General features: G+C 37.3%; 1 protein-coding gene across 3 annotated transcripts in view; it reads left to right on the plus strand.

Annotated features, from left to right (window-relative positions):
• Positions 1 to 20,197, plus strand: part of RAB6A (RAB6A, member RAS oncogene family) — a 67,658-nt gene that overhangs the window by 40,051 nt on the left and 7,410 nt on the right. For 2 of the 3 annotated variants that reach the window (XM_060018299.1, XM_060018301.1), the window contains 3 exons: positions 1,010 to 1,115; positions 2,931 to 3,042; positions 8,034 to 8,127. In XM_060018299.1, the coding sequence (XP_059874282.1) occupies positions 1,010 to 1,115; positions 2,931 to 3,042; positions 8,034 to 8,127 (312 nt within the window). Of the gene's footprint in view, positions 1 to 837; positions 944 to 1,009; positions 1,116 to 2,930; positions 3,043 to 8,033; positions 8,128 to 20,197 lie in introns of all 3 variants that reach the window. The other variant, XM_060018300.1, reaches the window with a different exon arrangement.

Consider the following 20,197-nt stretch of genomic DNA (forward strand, 5'->3'; position numbering starts at 1 on the left):
ATTTCTGTCACCTAAACAGTGACTCTCTTAAATGCATTATTTTGGGATCTGTACCCAAAAAAGTTATCTCTAATGCTATTTCTTATAAGTTTGTGAGTTTTTTTCTTTTGTATGTTCTCTTTTATGTTTTAACATATAGCATTCTATTTCTTAAAATTTGAAAACAGAAACTGCTTTATGATGGTAAGAGAACTTAATGCTTGTTTTCAGGCTTTTCTTCCTGGAATGTAGATGTGAAAAAGTAAGAAAGTAAGGATATTTTTACATAGGGTTGCAAAAAGCTATTTCTCCTTTTTGCTAGATTATATACAGTGTTCTAGGAAGAAATGTGTGGGAGAAGCATAAGCACAGTAATCAGAGATCCAATTTCAAAGTGTTCTGAATCCAATAGAGAAAAGAGACATTTTATTTTAGTTTCAGAGAGGCTTGCAGAAGAGGGGATGTTGACAATGATCACTGACATTTACCTTTGTTTTTCCCTTTTATGTTCACTATTTGAACATCAGCAGTCTACTTTTGCTCTCCGGAACATATAGGATTCAAAGAGAGGTTACAGGGAGGGGAAAAAAAAGGAAGCTGTACTTCTGATTCTGTGAAATCTTTCATATTGCCATTTTTTTTGCATTATGTACCTTCAGAGCAAGCCAAATTTAAATATTATTCCCTTTTGAAAAAGGAAAGGAGTTTTGTGTTATTTTCATTCCTCACATCCCTGTAACCTTTTGCATGAGTTTCCTTTTACCTCCTTGCCACCCTCCTCCCTTTAAAAACATTATTTCTTTTTAGTATGAATTTGGTTTTTTTTTTTTGTTTTTTTTTTTTTCCCCCATCCCACAGATCAGGCTGCAGCTATGGGATACTGCGGGTCAGGAACGTTTCCGTAGCCTCATTCCCAGTTACATCCGTGATTCTGCTGCAGCCGTAGTAGTTTACGATATCACAAGTAGGTATTTTGCAACGGGTTGACCTTTCTTATTTTTCTTGCTTGTTTGACTGATTTTATTGTTAGGTACGATTGCAATTATGGGACACAGCAGGTCAAGAGCGGTTCAGGAGCTTGATTCCTAGCTACATTCGTGACTCCACTGTGGCAGTTGTTGTTTATGATATCACAAGTGAGTGGGGGGGGATTATGCATTTCTAATCTTTCAACCTTTAGCTTAGTTGCATGCATGTTCTTGTCTTGTGCTTGTTTTCTATACTGGCATGTAAAAATGAGTTTTATCATAGCAAACCTTATCACAGGCCAGCTAGGTCAGAGTATTTGCTTTGGTGTTTGTACCAATATGCCTTATTTCTACTGTGCCAGGTTTTTTTGCCCTGTAATTTTTCCTTTAGATCTAATTATGAATCCTCTCCAAGGCTTTCTTAGTATCCTATTATCCCTACACCATAATTATGGTTGGAAGAATGTCTCCTTTTTTATTTAACTTGATCTCAGATTTCTCTAAAATAAAATAATCTGCATTTAAGTCTCTTGCCAAGTTCTCCAGATCCTTCAAGGCTTCTGTTGAGACTGTTAAAAGCTTCCGCTAGCCAACTTTTCTCTGCTTTCCCCTTCCAGCCATCCTCTCTCTATAGAGGAAGGCAGAGAAAACATAATATGCAGTTTTCTATTAATCATTTTCATTTGAATGAAATCTGGATTCTCTGACTTATTTACTTGGTTGCTAACGAATTATACTTTCATTTCTCTCCAAGAAAAAAATTTAAATGGGAGACTAAAAAAAGTAATGGTCTTTCTTTTTCTTTTCCTTCAAGACTGACTAATAGTGCCTTTAGCTTTTTAAGTGACTGCAAATTTTGAATGGAGCATTGGTGACTGACAGGGAAATGCTATCTGATTAAAATTGTCTTTGTGAATCAGTTTATGATATATTAGGCAATATTAAGCATCATTCCGTATAGTGCTCCATAATTTATAGGAAGACCAGGATAGTACCACATCTTGGACTTATTTAAAAACATCTTACATAAACAATCTACCGATTTGAGCTAGTAATATTATTAGTATACATTTTTGCATATTTGCTCATCCAGAAATCATATCTACTTAACAATAATTGCAATGGCAGAATTATAAGAGGTTTGCATTCAGAGACTTTTTATTTTGGTTAGGTGCCAAATGCAGTCTTTCTTTTCTTGAAGCTTTTCTTTGGGTTGCTACTTGTTTTAAAAATGTATGTTCATTATTGTGCATTCACAAGTTTTGCAGCTTTAAAATGTTTGTGCTTACTTTAACCAAATCAAGTAAAACCTGGTGTATTTTTCTTTGAAATTTGTGCACATGCCATTAAAATATTAGCAAGTTGTTTTCTTTAGCTGCTGTAAGATGTATTGAAGTACTCTACTTAGAATCCAGGGCTAGAAAAGATGGATTTTGTTATAAATGATTCTGGTACATTAAACTAATAAGCTTCAAGTTAAAGTGATCACAAACTGAATAAGCAATGCAAACAGAGTGGTGTTGAAAGCTATTTAAAGGCTTTACAAATTTTGTGGATGTGTTGGGACTTACTGGCTGACATACTTTTGGAGATGCTTTCTTTGTCATGTTTGGTATGTTTAAGTAATCAAAAAAGCATTGTGGCAACATGACACCATACTATCTGCCATAGCTGTCCTTACATTAAAAAAATTTTTTTTTCAATTATATATAGTACATTATACTCACTTGGTCATGTCCAAAAATTTTAAACTATTATAAAAGATACCTTAAGGACTTTACTGCTGTGATTTGTTTAGATCATTGATATTTATACTCAGATAAAATGGAGTTATGTTGCAGGCACATTAAAAGTGGGTACTAATGTGCCAACCCCCTTCCAACTTCCAGTACTTTTTTCTTCTCCTCTTTTTTCTTTGTTTGGTCCTTCACTTGGAGCACTTGGAATAACACTAATCTCTCTATCCACCCTCCTATATACCAGATGTTAACTCATTCCAGCAAACTACAAAGTGGATTGATGATGTCAGAACAGAAAGAGGAAGTGATGTTATCATCATGCTAGTAGGAAATAAAACAGATCTTGCTGACAAGAGGTATGGAATGATTTCATATTTGTATGGAATGTTTGATTTCTTTGTTAAGCAGCCTGTTATTTTTGTTAGTGAAAAATTGCTTTAAAAGGAGACATGTTTAATCCTTAATTTTATACCCCTGCCCCTTTTCTTTAGTGTGGGGACCTGAAATAGAAAGGTAAACATTAAACTCAGTCCCGGGAACTCCCTGGCGGTCCAGTGGTTAGGACTCTGTGCTTTCACTGCCGAGGACCCAGGTTCAATCCCTGGTCGGGGAACTAAGATCCTGCAAGCTGAGCAGCACGGCCCACCCACCCTCCCCACACCACACACACACAATAAAACACATTAGGGCTTCCCTGGTGGCTCAGTGGTTAAGAATCTGCCTGCCAATGCAGGGGACACAGGTTCGAGCCCTGGTCTGGGAATATCCCACATGCCACGGAGCAACTAAGCCCATGTGCCACAACTACTGAGCCTGTACTCTAGAGCCCCACGTGCCACAACTGCTAAAGCCCGCATGCCTAGAGCCCGTGCTCCGCAACAAGAGAGGCCACCGCAGTGAGAAGCCCGCACACCACAACCAAGAGTAAACCCTCGCTCACTGCAACTAGAGAAAGCCTGCGTGCAGCAAGACCCAACGCAGCCAAAAATAAATAGATAAAATAAGTAAATTTATTTTAAAAAAAAGAAAACACACATTAAACTCAGTCCTTAAAGGAAACTAAATTTTTTGGGTTTGTGTAAGCTCCTGTGTAAATAACTCTTGTGTAAGATTGTTTACACGTGAAGCTGGTAACTATTTTGCATTTTTTAGGGCTCATAAATATGAGCAGTGTTCTGTTAAAGAACAAAATGTTTTACAAATCCTATCTTTAAAAAAGTATTCGTAATGATTAAATGCACACTCTTTTGGTAGTCTTCTTATAAATATTCATTATAATTCAGTGGTGTAGTTTTTTCTTTTCTTTTCTTTTTTTAATTGTATGGTTGAGCCAGACTGTGAGGTTGAACTGAATAGCTTGATTGTGATACCTTAGTCAAATGAGCAAAGACATATTCAAGTCACAGGATGCAAAATGTATTAACATTCACTGTAGAATCTGTGGCTTGAATATCTGCCTTTAGCATTCCTAAGTGATCTACTGGATATTCTTTCTGCTTTAAATAGTCTTGACCATTTATTTAATATTCGAAGCTTTTACTATTTATTATTTGTTTATTCATTAGTTGGATACTGAAATTCCAGTAATGAACTTTTGCTATTAATTAAAATGTTACAAAGAAACCCAATATGTTCAAAGACTTATGAAATATTAAGCCCATTTCTGTCATGGTACCTCATTTGGAATTGTCAAGAAAGTCTTTGCTAATTTAAAAGTAAATTCAGCGTATGATTTCAACTTTTCTTTATGAAAATCATTTTTTGGACATGAATTGCCATCATAAATTTTCACTATTTTATTTATCTTCAGTATGAGAATTTGAAGATCATATAGGTATATATTCTTCTATATATTCTAGTGGAGAGTCGCTAGATATCTTCACTGTTAAATAGAAAAATTGTATATCTGAATTGTTTCCCTTTATAGCCAGAGTTATCTAAAAGGACGCTTACAAGCATCTGTTCTTTTATTGCATAATATTTGAGTATACAAATGCTAGAAACATCTAAATTATGTTTACAATATGTTTACAATAATTTTTCTTTAAGGTAATATTTGTCCATTGCTTTAGAATTAACATATTTCTCAGTAATTTTTGCCAGACTATCACCCTTCAGTTATTCACATTTAAAAGAATTAAGAGTCTTTAAAAGAAAGGTTTTTTTAATTTTAAAAAATAAAAATTAGAGTTTTGTTCGTTCCACTAAAATAATTAGGGGGGGTTCATCTATTTTTATTATTTAAATTTTAATGTAATAGTTGCAGGAATTTTTTTTTAAATTGAAGTGTAGTTGATTTGCAGTGTTTCAGGTGTATAGCAAAGTGATTCAGTTATACATATATATATGTATTTATCCTTTTTCAGATTCTTTTCCATTATAGGCTATCACAAGATACTGAATATAGTTCCCTGTGCTACACAGTAGGTCCTTGGTGTTTTTCTGTTTTACACACAGCAGTGTGTATCTATTAATCCCGAATTCCCAATAAAATAATTTTTAAATGAGTAAAAGTTTTAAATTTTTTTAAAATCTTTCGGGGGCTTCCCTGGTGGCGCAGTGGTTGAGAGTCCGCCTGCCGATGCAGGGGACGTGGGTTCGTGCCCCAGTCCAGGAAGATCCCACATGCTGCGGAGCAGCTGGGCCCGTGAGCCATGGCCGCTGAGCCTGCGCGTCCGGAGCCTGTGCTCCACAACGGGAGAGGCCACAACAGTGAGAGGCCCGCGCACCGCAAAAAAAAAAAAAAAAAAACAAGAAAAGATAATGAAGGCCAGGTCATGTAGGGCAAAAGTAAAGACTTTCCGAATGAGATTGGAGGGTTTGAGCAGAGAAGTAGCTTTTCATAAGTCACTGTTTGCTCTGTTGAAAATACATAAGGGTAGCAGAGAGGAGGCTAATCTAGACTTTATTCCAAGCAAGAAATGATGACTTGGACCAACATAGTGGTAGCTTTTGTGGTGACCAGTAGTCAAATTCAGATATTATTTTGAAGATAGAACTGTCAGGATATACTGATGCAATTGATGGCATGCATACAGATGGATGGAATATGGGATGTGGGGGAAGGAGGAGTCAAGGATGACACCTAGATTTTTGGCCTGAGTAACTGTCATTAACTGAGATAGGAGAGACTGCATAAAGAGACAGTTTGGGAGGGAATATCATGACTTGAGCTTTTGGTGATTTTAAGTATAGGATGGCTATTAGATATCCTAATAATTAGATGTCAGGTAGGCAGTTGGATATATGAGTCTGGAGTTCAGAGCAGCAGTCCAGGCTAGATATATAAGTTTGAGAGGCATCAGCATATAGGTGGTATTTAAAACCATGAGACTGCATGGGATTGCCAAGAGAGTAATTGTAGATAGAGAAGAGGTCCAAGGAGTAAGTTTTAGGGCATCTGAAATAATTGTTTTTAGGAAATTCACACTCTGAAGTGTTTGTGTTTGGGCCTAAAGGTCTGCTGCTGATTGTCAACTTACTGTCAAATTAAGAAAAAAATGTGTTTTTTAAAAAATTTATACACACATAAATACATAGAGAACGAGTGGCTAAAACAAACAGATGTAGTAAAGCATTAATAGTTGCATTGTTATATATAAGAATAATTTTGGGGCTTTCCTGGTGGCACAGTGGTTAAGAATCTGCCTGCCAATGCAAGGGACATGGGTTCCAGCCCTGGCCCGGGAAGATCCCACTTGCCGTGGAGCAACTAAGCCTGTGCGCCACAACTACTGAGCCTGAGCTCTAGAGCCCGCAAGCCACAACTACTGAGCCCACGTGCTACAACTACTGAAACCTGCACGCCTAGAGCCCATGCTCCGCAACAAGAGAAGCCACGACAATTAGAAACCCGCGCACCGCAACAAATAGTAGCCCCTGCTCACCGCAACTAGAGGAAGCCCGTGCACAGCAACGAAGACCCAACACAGCCAAAAAGAAATAAATTAATTACTTTTTTAGAAAAGAGTAATTTTGTTTTTAGAGAGTGGAGAAATTCAAGAATAACATCTTCTTATAAACAAGAAGACAGTGGAATCTAGTACATAGGTATAAGTTTGGGGAATAAGGACAGTTCCTCCATAGTAGGATTAGACATAGAATATAAAAGGCACACACATAGGTAGATTGGAGGATAGATATGGTGGGAGCTTGTAGAAATTCTCTTTCATTGCTTTGGTGTTCTGTGTTGTAGGAAGCAGGATTTATCAGCTGATGGTTTAGATCCATTTAATTAGAATAGTTGCATATTTATTAAACACCTATGTGATTGCTAGGCACTAGGAATACCAAGATAAACAGGATAGTCCTGCACCTGAAGAGCTCACAGCTTGAGAGACACCGCTAATTATGATGTACTACAAAATTCCCTGTAAAAGAAGTACTAATTTGACCCACTTGTTCCACTTGTAGAAATCCACAAAATCCAACCTAAAGAAATGATCCAAAGTCACAAAGCACAAAGATGTTCATAGCAACATTTTTCACAGTGGTGTATTGGGTTGGCCAAAAAGTTCATTCGGGTTTTTCCATAACATCTTATGGAAAACCCAAATGAACTTTTTGGCCAACCCAATAAAATTTGAAAACAACATACATTTCTAACAGTTTGAGACTGGTTACATAAATTATGGTAGTAAATTGACAAATTGTCTAGCCATAAAAAGTTATTTTACATAAAAGTTTTTAATCGCAAAGCTTAAAGCTAAGAGAAAATAGCATACTATTAAGATTTTTAAAGTTAAAAAAATACAGGATGAGCTCAGCAGGTAAAAGTAAATCATTAAAAAATGCCTTTATAAAAACATTTGGTTAGATATACACACAGAAGTGCACAGATTTTTTTTTTTGAAGTATAGTTAATTTACAATGTGTTAATTTCTGCTGTACAGCAAAGTGATTCAGTTATATATATACTCTTATATATTCTTTTCCATTATGGTCTATCACAGAATATTAAATATAGTTTCCTATGCCGTACAGTAGGACCTTGTTGTTTAATCCATTCTCTATATACTAGTTTGCATCTGCTAACAAACTCCCACTTCATCCCTCCCTCCCCCCAGCAACCACAGGTTTGTTCTCTATGTCTGTGAGTCTGTTTCTGTTTCATAAAAGTTCATTTGTGTCATATTTTAATTCCACATATAAGTGATGCTGTATGGTGTTTGTCTTTTTCTTTCTGACCTAAGTGTATTTCAAGTGTATTGCAGCTTGATAAATTTTCAAACTAGTCTTGCCTGTATAACCAGCACCATATCAAGAAAAGTTTTTTTCAGAACCTTGTTTATAATCTTTATATCATTATCTTTCAAAAAGATGAGTTTATCTTTTTTATTTTCTACAGGCAAGTGTCAATTGAGGAAGGAGAGAGGAAAGCCAAAGAGCTGAATGTTATGTTTATTGAAACTAGTGCAAAAGCAGGATATAATGTAAAGCAGGTAAGTGTCTTTTCAGTATGTGTGAGTTGAGGTTATCAAATTGAAAAAACATATTATAAAATAATTGTGTGAGTTTTCTGTTCTCTAGTGTAAGATTTTCTTCCACTTGGCAATAGCAGGCCTCATGAATTAGCGACATATCACAATGAACAGTGAAAAATCTAAATGTGGCATAGTTTTGGAAAAAGAGAAAAGGCTTGCCAAACTTTTCAGATTGTTCATAGGACACGTATTTCATTTTGATTATAAGATTATGATTGTAAGATGATTGCTAGGTTGTAAACTCACCATACACTCACTACATCCCAACTGCATTGTTTCAAGGTAAATTTTCCTTATTTTAGTGTTCGATAGTAAGATTATGGTAAAGCAGGTATTTGCTTTCAGGCACGGTATTTTGCTTGTTGTTGTAAAAATACATTCTCGTTACTTTGTCCTTAATAAACTGCTGGTGTTTTAACAGAGTTTATAACAGGAGTGTTTTGGGGATAGGAAAATATGGGGAGATCTCACATTGTCAAACTGTTTTCTAAAAGATGGGGTAACCAAAAATTTGCCTGCTTAATTCTTCAGGGCTACGTGTCATATAGAGTAGTGGTCCCAGATTTATAGGATTTACCTCCCAATAAATTATTTTTTTAATTCTACATTACCAGTAGAGGGGTAAAGTAAAATCCTTGAAACTGAATAAGTAGAGCTTTATGAAAAATTCTCTATATTGTTTTCATTTTTGGTCGTCCCATCTCTCTTTGCCTTGAAACATATGTAAGTAGTACTGAATTGTCACTAATTCCCTCCTCCTAGTATACTGTTCATTGTTATGGCTTCTAATTTAATTCTGTTGTGATCAGAGAATATACTCTGTAACATTTCAGTCATTTGTAATTTATTGAGACTTGTTTTATGGCCTAACATGTGGCCTGTCTTGATGAATGTTCCATGTGCGCTGGAAAAGAATGTCTTTCTGCAGTTGTCAGATACAGCGTTCTATAAATAATATAAATGAGGTCAAATCTTAGATAACACAGTTGATAGCCTTGTTCAAGTCTTAGATAGCCTTAGTAATTTTGGAGGGTAGTTCAATTAGTTACTGAGAAGGGGGTATTAAAATCCACAACAACAATATTTGTATCATGTGTTTTGTATATAGTTCAGTCAGCTTTCTTCTTTTTTTCCTTCGCCATGTGGGATTTTAGTTCCTGGACTAGGGATTGAACCCAGGCCCTTGGCAGTGAGAGCACGGAATCCTAACCACTGGACACCAGGGAATTCCCTAGTTCTGTCAACTTTTACTTCATGTGTTTTGAAGTTCTGTCTTTGGGTGCATACATGTTAGCATTGTTAACTGTCCTCCTAATGTGTTGACTTTTTTAATGTTAAAAAATACTGCTCTTTATCTCTAATAATATTCCTTTTCTTTATCTGATCTTAATATGGCCACACCAGCTCTCTAATTGCTTATTGTTCATATGGTATATCTTTTTCTTTGTAAAGTGGGTCTCTTGTAGATGGCACATGGTTGGAACTTCCTTTTTTTTCCTCCAGTCTGAAAGTCTCTGCCTTTTAATTGGAGTGTTTGGTTTATTTAGATTTAATGTATTAGGACTTATGTCTACCATTTGTTCTTTGTTTTCTGCTTGTCCCTCTTTCATTTTTGTCTTAATCAGATATTTTTATATTGTGTTTTAATTCCTCTTTTGATCTTTAGCTAAATTTTTTCATAACCTTTTTAGTGGATGCTTAGGGGTTAAACTAGAGTTAATATTATACCATTTCATGTGAAATAATGCACACTGTCCTTCGTGTTATTGTCACATTTTATATTTACATGTATTATAAACCTCCATAATAAACATTTTAATTTTTCCTTTAAACAGTAATTAAGAGAAGAAAAAAGATAATCTTTTCTCTTTATCCATATATTTATCATTTCCAGTGCTCTTCATTCCTAATTATAGATCTGAGTTTCACCTGGTATTTTTCTTTAGCCAAAATAACTTTCTTTACTGTTTCTTATAGGGGTAACCTGGTGATAAATTCTCTCTGCTTTCACATACTCCAAAAGGCCATTTGAAGAATAATTTTGAAGAACATTTTGCTAGTTTTTGAATTTGGGGTTGACAGATTTTTTTCTTCCAGTACTTTAAAGACGCCTTTCGATTGTCTTCTGGATTCCATTGATTTTAATGAGAAGGGAACTCTAATTTATATCATTCTCTGTTTGTAATGTGTTGTGGTTTTTGTGTGTTTTTTAAATAAATTTATTTATTTATTTATTTATTTTTGCCTGTGTTGGGTCTTCGTTGCACATGGGCTTTCTCTAGTTGTGGCAGGCGGGAGCTACTCTTCGTTGTGGTGCGCGGACGTCTTATCACGGTGGCTTCTCTTGTTGCAGAGCACAGGCTTTAGGCTCACAGGCTTCAGTAGCTGTGGCATGCAGGCTCAGTAGTTGTGGGTCGCGGGCTCTAAAGCGCAAGCTCAGTAGTTGTGGCGCACAGGCTTAGTTGCTCTGCGGCATGTGCGATCTTCCTGGACCAGGGCTCAAACCCCTGTCCCCTGCATTGACAGGCAGATTCTTAACTACTGCGCCACCAGGGAAGTCCCTGTAATGTGTTTTTTTGTTGTTGTTGTTGTTGTGTGTGGTACGCGGGCCTCTCACTGCTGTGGCCTCTCCCACTGCGGAGCACAGGCTCTGGACGCGCAGGCTCAGCGGCCATGGCTCACGGGCCCAGCCGCTCCAGGGAATGTGGGATCTTCCCGGACCGGGGCACAAACCCGTGTCCCCTGCATCGGCAGGTGGACTCCCAACCACTACGCCACCAGGGAAGCCCTAATGTGTTGTTTTAAAGTATTTTTTCTGCCTCATTTTCTTCTTTTCTCTTCTGGAATACCAGTGGCACATCTGTTAGATGGCTTGATATTACCCATGCCCCCTGGTCACTGAGGCTTTTGCTCATTGTTTTTGATACTTTTTCCCTCTCTTTTTTTTTTTTCAGATTAGGAATTATTATTGATGTGTCTTCAAGTTCACTGATCCTTTTTCTGCCATATTTAAACTGTTAAGTCCATCCAGTAAATTTATTATTTCAGATATTGTAATTCAGTCCTAGATTTTTTTCATTTATTTCTTAAAACTTCCATTTCTCTGTCGGAATTCCCCATCTGTTCAATCATTATGGTCATTGTTACCTTCGAGTTCTTGAACATATTTACAGTAATTGCTTTGAAATTCTTGTCTGCTAATTCCAACATCTGGGTCAATTCAGAGTGTATTTCTATTGGCTATTTACTTTTTCTCTTGCCTCTAGGTTAGATTTTTCTGCGGTTTTTGTTTTGGTTTGGTTTGGTTTTTTATGTGTATCTAGTAATTCTTGGTTGTATGGTTGGCATTGTGTATGCGTAGAGACTCTGGTTTCTGTTATTTTTCTCTGCTAAATTCTGGGGTTGTATTATGGCAGGTTGTTATATTGCTGGCTGATCACCATGGACTTGTGGGGTCTTGAAGTTACGCATTGTTTGCGTGGATCTATAGAAAGCCTGAGATGTTTATCAAGCTTTTCTATCTTGGTGGGATTGAAACTCTAAACTGTATACCTGGAGCAGGCAGTAGCTGAAATCTCTGCTCATTTCTTTCAGCCTTCTAGCTGTTGCTTTCAGATGGGCTCCTTGGAATCTCTCCTACATATGTACCATTAAAGAGGCAACTGAGGATTTGCAGGAATTTTATGTGTAGATATTAGGGCTCCTACTCTTGGCTCCCTCCTTTTTGTTATTTTCTTCCTTAATACAGCCACTCTGGTAGTCAGTTGACACCTCAAACCTGTAAAACTCTAGTTTTCTGCTTGAGTTCTAACCACCCCATATTGTTCAAACTAGGATTGGCTCTTGGGAAAACCTGTATAAAGGTGACCCTCACCCAGTGAGTGTGGGGTCCCTTCTAGTGTGAATTCCTCCTAGTTTGTACCTGCTTTTTGTTGCTCTTGAGAGCCTTCAAATAGTTGTTGTCCACAGTTAGTAAATGCTATCTGCAAGAGTGTTAGTCCTGTATACGCTACTCTGCTGTTACCAACACTGGAGTCTGTATTGAAATTATGGGGTAAAAATTAAAATATCTGATAAATGAAATAACTGAGACTATTTAGCATGTACATACTTAGTTTTATTTAATATAGAAGACCAGTTTGTTCCACAATTCCATACAGAATTCCTGAATTCTGTATGTTATTGCTTATCTAAGGTTAATGTAAGTAGGTTTTTGAATTAAATTATTTGGTCAGTGAGTAACACATATCAACAGAAGTGATTATGAAGAAATAATCTCAAATTCCTTTTGAGGTTTTTTTTTTTTTTTTTTTTTTTTTTGCGGTACGCGGGCCTCTCACTGTTGTGGCCTCTCCCGTTGCGGAGCACAGGCTCCAGACGCACAGGCTCAGCGGCCATGGCTCACGGGGCCCAGCCGCTCCGCAGCATGTGGGATCTTCCCGGACCGGGGCATGAACCCGTGTCCCCTGCATCGGCAGGCGGACTCTTAACCACTGTGCCACCAGGGAAGCCCCCTTTTGAGTTTTTGTTGTAGGTCAGTCATAATTCAGAAATGGTGCTAGTATTCAAAAATTTACCAGGTAAAATTTACAGTCCAGTCACACTCTTGGAAAACATTGAGAGTCACAGTCTTACGAGCTGTTAAGTAAGCATTGTGTATGTTTGTTCAGCCATGTGTCTGCAAAATGCAGTTACTTTTGATGATTGTGCATTGTACTTATTTTATTTGACAAAATCATGCTGTTCACCAAGAGGTACACAGAAGTCTTTCTGTATATAAGACATGTATATCAGTACTGAAGGTACCATCTAGCTGTACTTTACATGTACAGAGATGTCTTTTTAATTTTCTGCTAATTGGATTCCTCCTCCCCACTCCCTCATGTACTAGATTATAATATATATAATAAAAGCTTAAAATGGGCTTTCTCTATTGCTCTTTTTCCTTTTTAAACAATTCTAGGAGAGATTTCACTAATGCATCATTTAATGTCTAACCGTGGTTCAAGTAATTGGACCTTAATGCCTGAGAACTTTGGCTTAAAATAAAACAAATTTATTCCTACCCAATATGGCTACTTTTTCTTATTATTTAAAGATGTTCTTTGATTAAAACCTTTTGCCCTTTAGTCTGCTTTAAGCATTTAACCCTAAAATCTTGTTTCTGTCTTAAAGAATATTTTGTAGTTTTTAAATAAAAGCTATCAGGGTTAGAACTAGAATATATAATAATAATCTAACATGATAACTTGTAGTATATAGGATATTTAAATAATGATTTTTATCCTTTCAATATTTCATTAAAAGACAGCCTAAGAAAAATTTACCCTTTATTTCTCTAAATTTGTTTTTAAAAAAGCAATAATATTGCTTTCTTTATGAAAGTTGTCTGGTGTTTAAATTGCTGAAGGAAATGGTAATGATAAGGTGATTATTTAAGGCTCCAACTCATTTTTCATCTGAGAATTAGTACATTCTTTTAATGAAGTATTTAGTGTGTGGGTGTCACCCTTATTATATTCTCTAATGTTACAGTACTGGAAAATGGAATAGGAACTGAAATGCTCCTTGATCTTTAACTTCTAAAATCATCCGTGCTTATCAGAAGAAAAAGATTCGTTTGAAAGAGAAGGGAGGACTTTGCGAGAAATTAATGGTAGCTGATGGGCATCAGCACTAACAAGTCAGTGAAAACTTGTGTACCATTCACAGTGGAGTCGTGTGTGTATGTGCACGCGCGTGAATGAAAATTATTTTATACCTGCTGAGAAAACATATTTATTTTAAGCATTGGTAGGGATGGTGTCTTTCCTACACCACTGAATCCCATGTCAACCACAGTTCTTGGCTCATAGCAGGTCTTAATCTTATACTTTATCACATACCTTATTCCACCCGTATCAAGTGCCTACAATATGTAAGACCACTGTAGGTTCTTTGGAGAGCATAAAGTTATGTAAAATATGGTTCTTGACTTCAAAAAAACTTATAGTTGAAGAGAAGAATTACATTCTCATGAAAATTATGCAGTGAAAGGTAGATAGTACATGATAAATGCATAGCAAATGCTACAAGATAGTAAGATCCACAGTAATTATTGAGATGTAAAATGAATGCTGGCACAAGGAGGTATATTTGTTGCAGAAATGAATAAGATCATATACAATTAGGATGATCAAGGAAGGCTTTGTTTAAAAATGCCACAAAAGGGACTTCCCTGGTGGCGCAGTGGATAAGACTCCCTGCTCCCAGTGCAGGAGGCCTGGGTTCGATCCCTGGTCAGGGAACTAGATCCCACATGTGTGCCACAACTAAGAGTTCACATGCCTCAACTATAAGGAGCTTGCATGCCACAAATAAGGAGCCTGCAAGCCACAAATAAGGAGCTGACCAGCCACAACTAAGGAGCCTTGCCTGCCACTACTAAGAGCCCATGCAACCAAATAAATATTTAAAAATAATAATAATAAAGATTATTTATTTTTAAAAAAAGCTACAACAAAAGAGCTAAACCCTTGAGGTGTATATTTGATTTGTATAGATAAGATGATACTCCAAGGAAGAAGAGAAATTAATACATAATACAAATGACCTACTATGCATTGTATAAATATTATGTCATAAATATTAACTTTAAGACATTTCTTTGTTGTCTTCCTACCAGGCAGTTTACATACAATATGTAATGTTTATCTATACCCCTAATTTATCCTTTTGTGCTTTATATCCCTAACACAGTAGGACTTTAATATCACTAAATGTCAGGAAGCCACATACATGGTGAACATGAACTGGTTGAATGAGAAATTATTATATTGACCACGCTCTTTTTTTATTTTATTTTTTAAAGATTATTTATTTATTATTTTTGGCTGCATCGGGTCTTAGTTGCAGCATGCGGGATCTTCGTTGAGGCATGCAGGATCTTTTGTTGTGACGCGCAGGCTTCTGTCTAGTTGTGGCATGCGGATTTTCTCTTTTTAGTTGTGGCACGCAGGCTCCAGGGTGTGTGGGCTCTGTAGTTTAAGGCACGCAGGCTCTGGTTGAGGCACGTGTGCTCAGTATTTGTGGCACGCAGGCTTTAGTTGCCCCGCGGTGTATGGGATCTTAGTTTCCTGACCTGGGATCGAGCCCACTTCCTTTGCATTGTAAGACAGATTCTTTCCCACTGGACCACCAGGGAAGTCCCTGACCATGCTCTTATTAAGTCAATTCACTCATCAGATATTTGTTGATCACCTCCTACATGCCTAGTTCTGTTACGTTATAGGCAGTGGATATACAATGGTGAGCAAAATATCCTAAGTCCATACCATTATGAAGTTTACATTCTAGTATGGAAAGTTAGGCCATAAATGAAAATATAATACTTCATGAGGTTATAAGTGCTGTGGAGAAAAGTAAAAGTAAGGTCAGGGAGATAAAGAGTACTGGTGAAAGGGTTAAGATATTGATGTTTTGTAAAAGGTAATCAGGAAAAGACTGTCTGATAAGGTGATATTTGAACAGAGATCTAAAGGAATTGAGGAAGTAAGTTGTTTATATATCTAGGGAAGAACATTCCAAGCATCAAGTGCAACAACAAGTTCAAAGGTACTTGGCATGTTTAAGGAATAGTAAGGCTGGTTCAGTTAGAGTGGAGTGAGGGAGGGGGGCAAGTGTTAGGAAATAAGCTTACAGAGGGATAGTTCTAGGGGACAGAGGTCTAAGTCCATGTAGGCTGTAGCAAGGATTTAGGCTCTAGGCTTTTATTCTGAGTAAGATAGGAAGCTGTTGGAAGGTTTTAATCAGAGATTTGACATGTTCTGATTTAGGATTTAAAAGAAATCACTGGCTGCTCTGTGAAAAATAGGCTGTAAAAGGGTAAGGGTGGAAGGCAAAAAGATCCATTAAGAGCTGATTGCAAAAAAAAGAGAAAAAAACAGTAATAAAATAATCTTTCATTTAAGAAATGCTAGGCTACCAAAATTAAAATAGAGATCTAGCAAAAAATCAAAGTTAACAAATACTGAGCACTCATCATATGAGAATTGTGGTGTATAAAACACTCCCTGCCCTTACAGTACAAAGACAACTTTCATAATGGAAAATTTTCTGTATGTTGATGGAACTGATTAACTTAGCTTACTCTTTGAAGAATGGAATATCCTCTTGCTTATAAAGTACTTAGTTAATCTTATAATAAAGGTAAGAACTGGTAGCAACAATGATTTTACTTTGAAATCTTCATTTTACCCCTTTAAATTAAATACCTAAAATCATAGCCCAAAATATTCAACTTGAAAGTTTCTATGGAGAGCCAATATTCAGCTTGTCATCATCCCCAGAGCTAATTCCTGTAGCTGTCACTGCAACTTAAATATGCCTATTCCTCCTTAGAAATTACAAGTAAAATACCATACACCTGGAGGTTAGAGTGGAATTGATACCATTTTTCCAGGAAAAGAAAATATTCTGGTAAGCATCCTGAGAAGGATGCCCCAGAATGCCTATAGGAAGTGGATATTCAGTTAATCCAAGTGAGAGGATTTTAAAAAAAACATTACCAAATGTACTGGCCCCATAGTTAGTCCTCTGTCATTTCTAATATAGCAGAAGCCTCTTTTAGCATATCATTGGCATTTAAAATATGGGTTTTCCTTTAATAATTATTTAAAACAACTTAAACCCCTAGAGTTTTTTCCTTCCTGTCTTACATATATTTATGTAAGGATAGAACTTGGCTTTTGTAAAGCATTTTTTGGCCCATTTTGGGATGTCCTAAGTATAGTATAAGTTAGTGAAATTGATTCTTTTATTGGGTTGGCCAAAAGTGCCTTTGGTTGTTAAATAAAAATAAAAGACATTTTTCATTTTCACCAAGAACTTTATTGAACAAAGTATTCACCGTTTTGTTCCACTACCTTCTGCCATTTTTCAGGCAACTTCATAATTCTGTTTTCCTAAAACTTTTTATCTTTTTGAGCAAAGAACTGTTCCCGGTGCCTTTTACAGTCTTCCAAGGATTTTTTTTCCATTAAGAGAATTTTGGAAAGACCAAAATAAATGGAAATCTGAAGGTGCAATGTCTGGTAAATACGGCAGATGAATCAGAACTTCCCAGCCAAGCTGTAAGAGTTTTTGCCTGGTCATTAAAGAAACATGTGGTCTTGCATTATCCTGATGGAAGATTGTGCATTTTCTGTTGACTAATTCTGGACACTTTTCGTCGAGTGCTGCTTTCAGTTGGTCTAATTGGGAGCAGTACTCGTTGGAATTAATCGTTTGGTTTTCCAGAAGGAGCTCATAATAGAGGACCCCCAATCCCACCATGTACACAACGTCACCTTCTTTGGATGAAGACCAGCCTTTGGTGTGGTTGGTGGTGGTTTATTTCACTTGCCCCACGATCTCTTCCCTTCCACATTATTGTACAGTATCCACTTTTCATCGCCCGTCACAATTTGTTTTAAAAATGGAATGTTTTCATTACATTTCAATAGAGAATTGCATGGAGAAATATGGTCAAGAAGGTTTTTTTTGCTTAACTTATGTGTAACCCAAACACATAAGCGATGAACATAACCAAGCTGGTGCAGATGATTTTCAGTGCTTTAATTGGATATTTTCAGTGTGTCATCTCTCTCCTGCATGGTGTAACATTGTTCTCAATTAATGTCTCGATTTGATCGCTATCAACTTAAACTGGTCTACCCGACCATGGAGCATCGTCCAGGGAGAAATCTCCATCACGAAACTTCGCAAACCACTTTTGACATGTTTGATCAGTCACAGCACCTTCTCCATACACTGCACAAATCTTTTTTTGCGTTTCAGTTGCATTTTTACCTTTCTTGAAATAATAAAGCATAATATGCCAAAAATATTGCTCTTTTCCTTCCATCTTCAATATTAAAATGGCTACACAAAAATTCACCAATTTTGATGTCTTTTTTTAAATGCACGCTGATATGACAGCTGTCATATAAAATCTAACAAAATTATTTCGAATGAAGTTAAAGACAACTGAGTGCTACCAGAGCCATCTTACGGAAGAAAACGAACGAACCTTTGGCCAACCCAATAATTTAATTGAAATATTTTGAGGGAGCACCAAATTTTTCAAATACATTGATTAAATTTTTATGTCTGTGATTTTTGTATATCATAATAGTGTTTCACAAAGCAAATTCCTCTTCCCAAGATTGTTAGCTGTTTCTTCACACAGCCCTTTCCACGGTGCTTTCCATATAGAAAGAATTTCCATTTATACTAGGCAACATAAGGTAGTAGGAAAAATATGAACTTTAGAATCTTGGCTCTGCTATTCATTTGGTGGATGGCAAATACTCTCTTTAGCCTTAGATTTCTATAAAATGGAGATATTAATACCTTCCTCACAAGTTACTGCAAGGATTATGATGAGAAAATATGTAAAGTTAAGCACTCAGTATTACCTTTTTTCTTGCCTACATGATTTGATTGATTACTTCACACTCCTTACAGATTATTGTTACAGCACCCTCACAGCACATTAGAATCATCTGGAGATTTTGGGGGTTTTTGTTGTTTTTGGCCACACCGCGGGTCTTGAGGGATCTTAGTTCCCCGACCAGGGATTAAACCTGTGCCCCCTGCAGTGGAAGCGTGGAATCTTAACCACTGGACCACCAGGGAAGTCCCTCATCTGGAGAATTTTAAATGAAATGTACTAAGAACCTAGCCCCACCCAAACTAGTTGAATCTGTCTTTGGGGGTGGGACCCAAGCATCTGGTGTTTTACTTGTTTTTAAGTTTCCTGGGTAATTCCAATGCACTATAGGTGTTGAGAACTACTGGTCTTGAAGGAAGGACTTCACACATAACCTTTCAAGAAAGCTTTCCTGAAGTATTTAGTTCTAATTCTCAAAGGTAAAAATAAAAGAGTGGGGGGACCTATGGGGTCATGTTAACCCATTTACTCTTCCGTGTCGAATATATTTAATTTTGTAGATAATGGAGGCTTGTTGCTTTCTTTGAGTGTATAGTTCTCTGGGGAATTCCCTGGCGGTCCAGTGGTTAGGACTCTGCACTTCCACTGCAGGAGGCACAGGTTAGATTCCGTCAGGGAACTAAGATCCCACAAGCCGCGCAGTGTGGCAAAAAAAAAAAGTGTGTATTTCTCAGATCTACCAGTTAATGTTCTGGTCCCTCTTTTTTTTTTTTAATTAATTTATGTATTTATTTTATTTTTTGGCTGCATTGGGTCTTCATTGCTGCACGCAGGCTTTCTCTAGTTGTGGTGAGCAGGGCTACTCTTCTTGTGGTGCGCGGGCTTCTCACTGTAGTGGCTTCTCTTGTTGCAGAGCACGGGCTCTAGGTGCGCGGACTTCAGTAGTTGTGGCACGCGCGCTCAGTAGTTTTTTCTGGCTCACGGGCTCTAGAGCGCAGGCTCAGTAGTTGTGGTGCACGGGCTTAGTTGCTCTTCGGCATGTGGGATCTTCCCCACCAGGTATCGAACCCGCGTGAACTGGCAGGCGGATTCTTAACCACTGCACCAACAGGGAAGTCCCTGTTCTGGTCCCTCTTAATTGTTGTTTCCTCCCATTATATTTGCTTGTGTTAATTGAATCTTTGTTTTTAAAAAATCCTTTTTCATATTTGATTGGAGAGATTCAGTGGCATTTGTTTTTCCATCTAGTTGAAGTTTATCAGCGTTTTCCTTCACTGTCACTCTGCATGTAAATTTAAAATTCCTTTTATAATTCCTTTTTCTACAAGAAACTGAGTACATTGATTTCTTTTGTTTCCTGTTTTCTGGGGTCAGGAGGAGTCAATGGGCATAAGTGTTGCTAATTTTTCTTTTACTTGATTTAAAAAAACAGGCTTGGGCTTCCCTGGTGGCACAGTGGTTGAGAGTCCGCCTGCCGATGCAGGGGACACGGGTTCGTGCCCCGGTCCGGGAGGATCCCACGTGCCGCGGAGCGGCTGGGCTCGTGAGCCATGGCCGCTGGGCCTGCGCATCCGGAGCCTGTACTCCGCAGCGGGAGAGGCCACAGCAGCGAGAGGC

Source organism: Delphinus delphis, chromosome 8 (genome assembly GCF_949987515.2).
Source record: "Delphinus delphis chromosome 8, mDelDel1.2, whole genome shotgun sequence".
NCBI classification, from domain to species: Eukaryota; Metazoa; Chordata; class Mammalia; order Artiodactyla; family Delphinidae; genus Delphinus; species Delphinus delphis.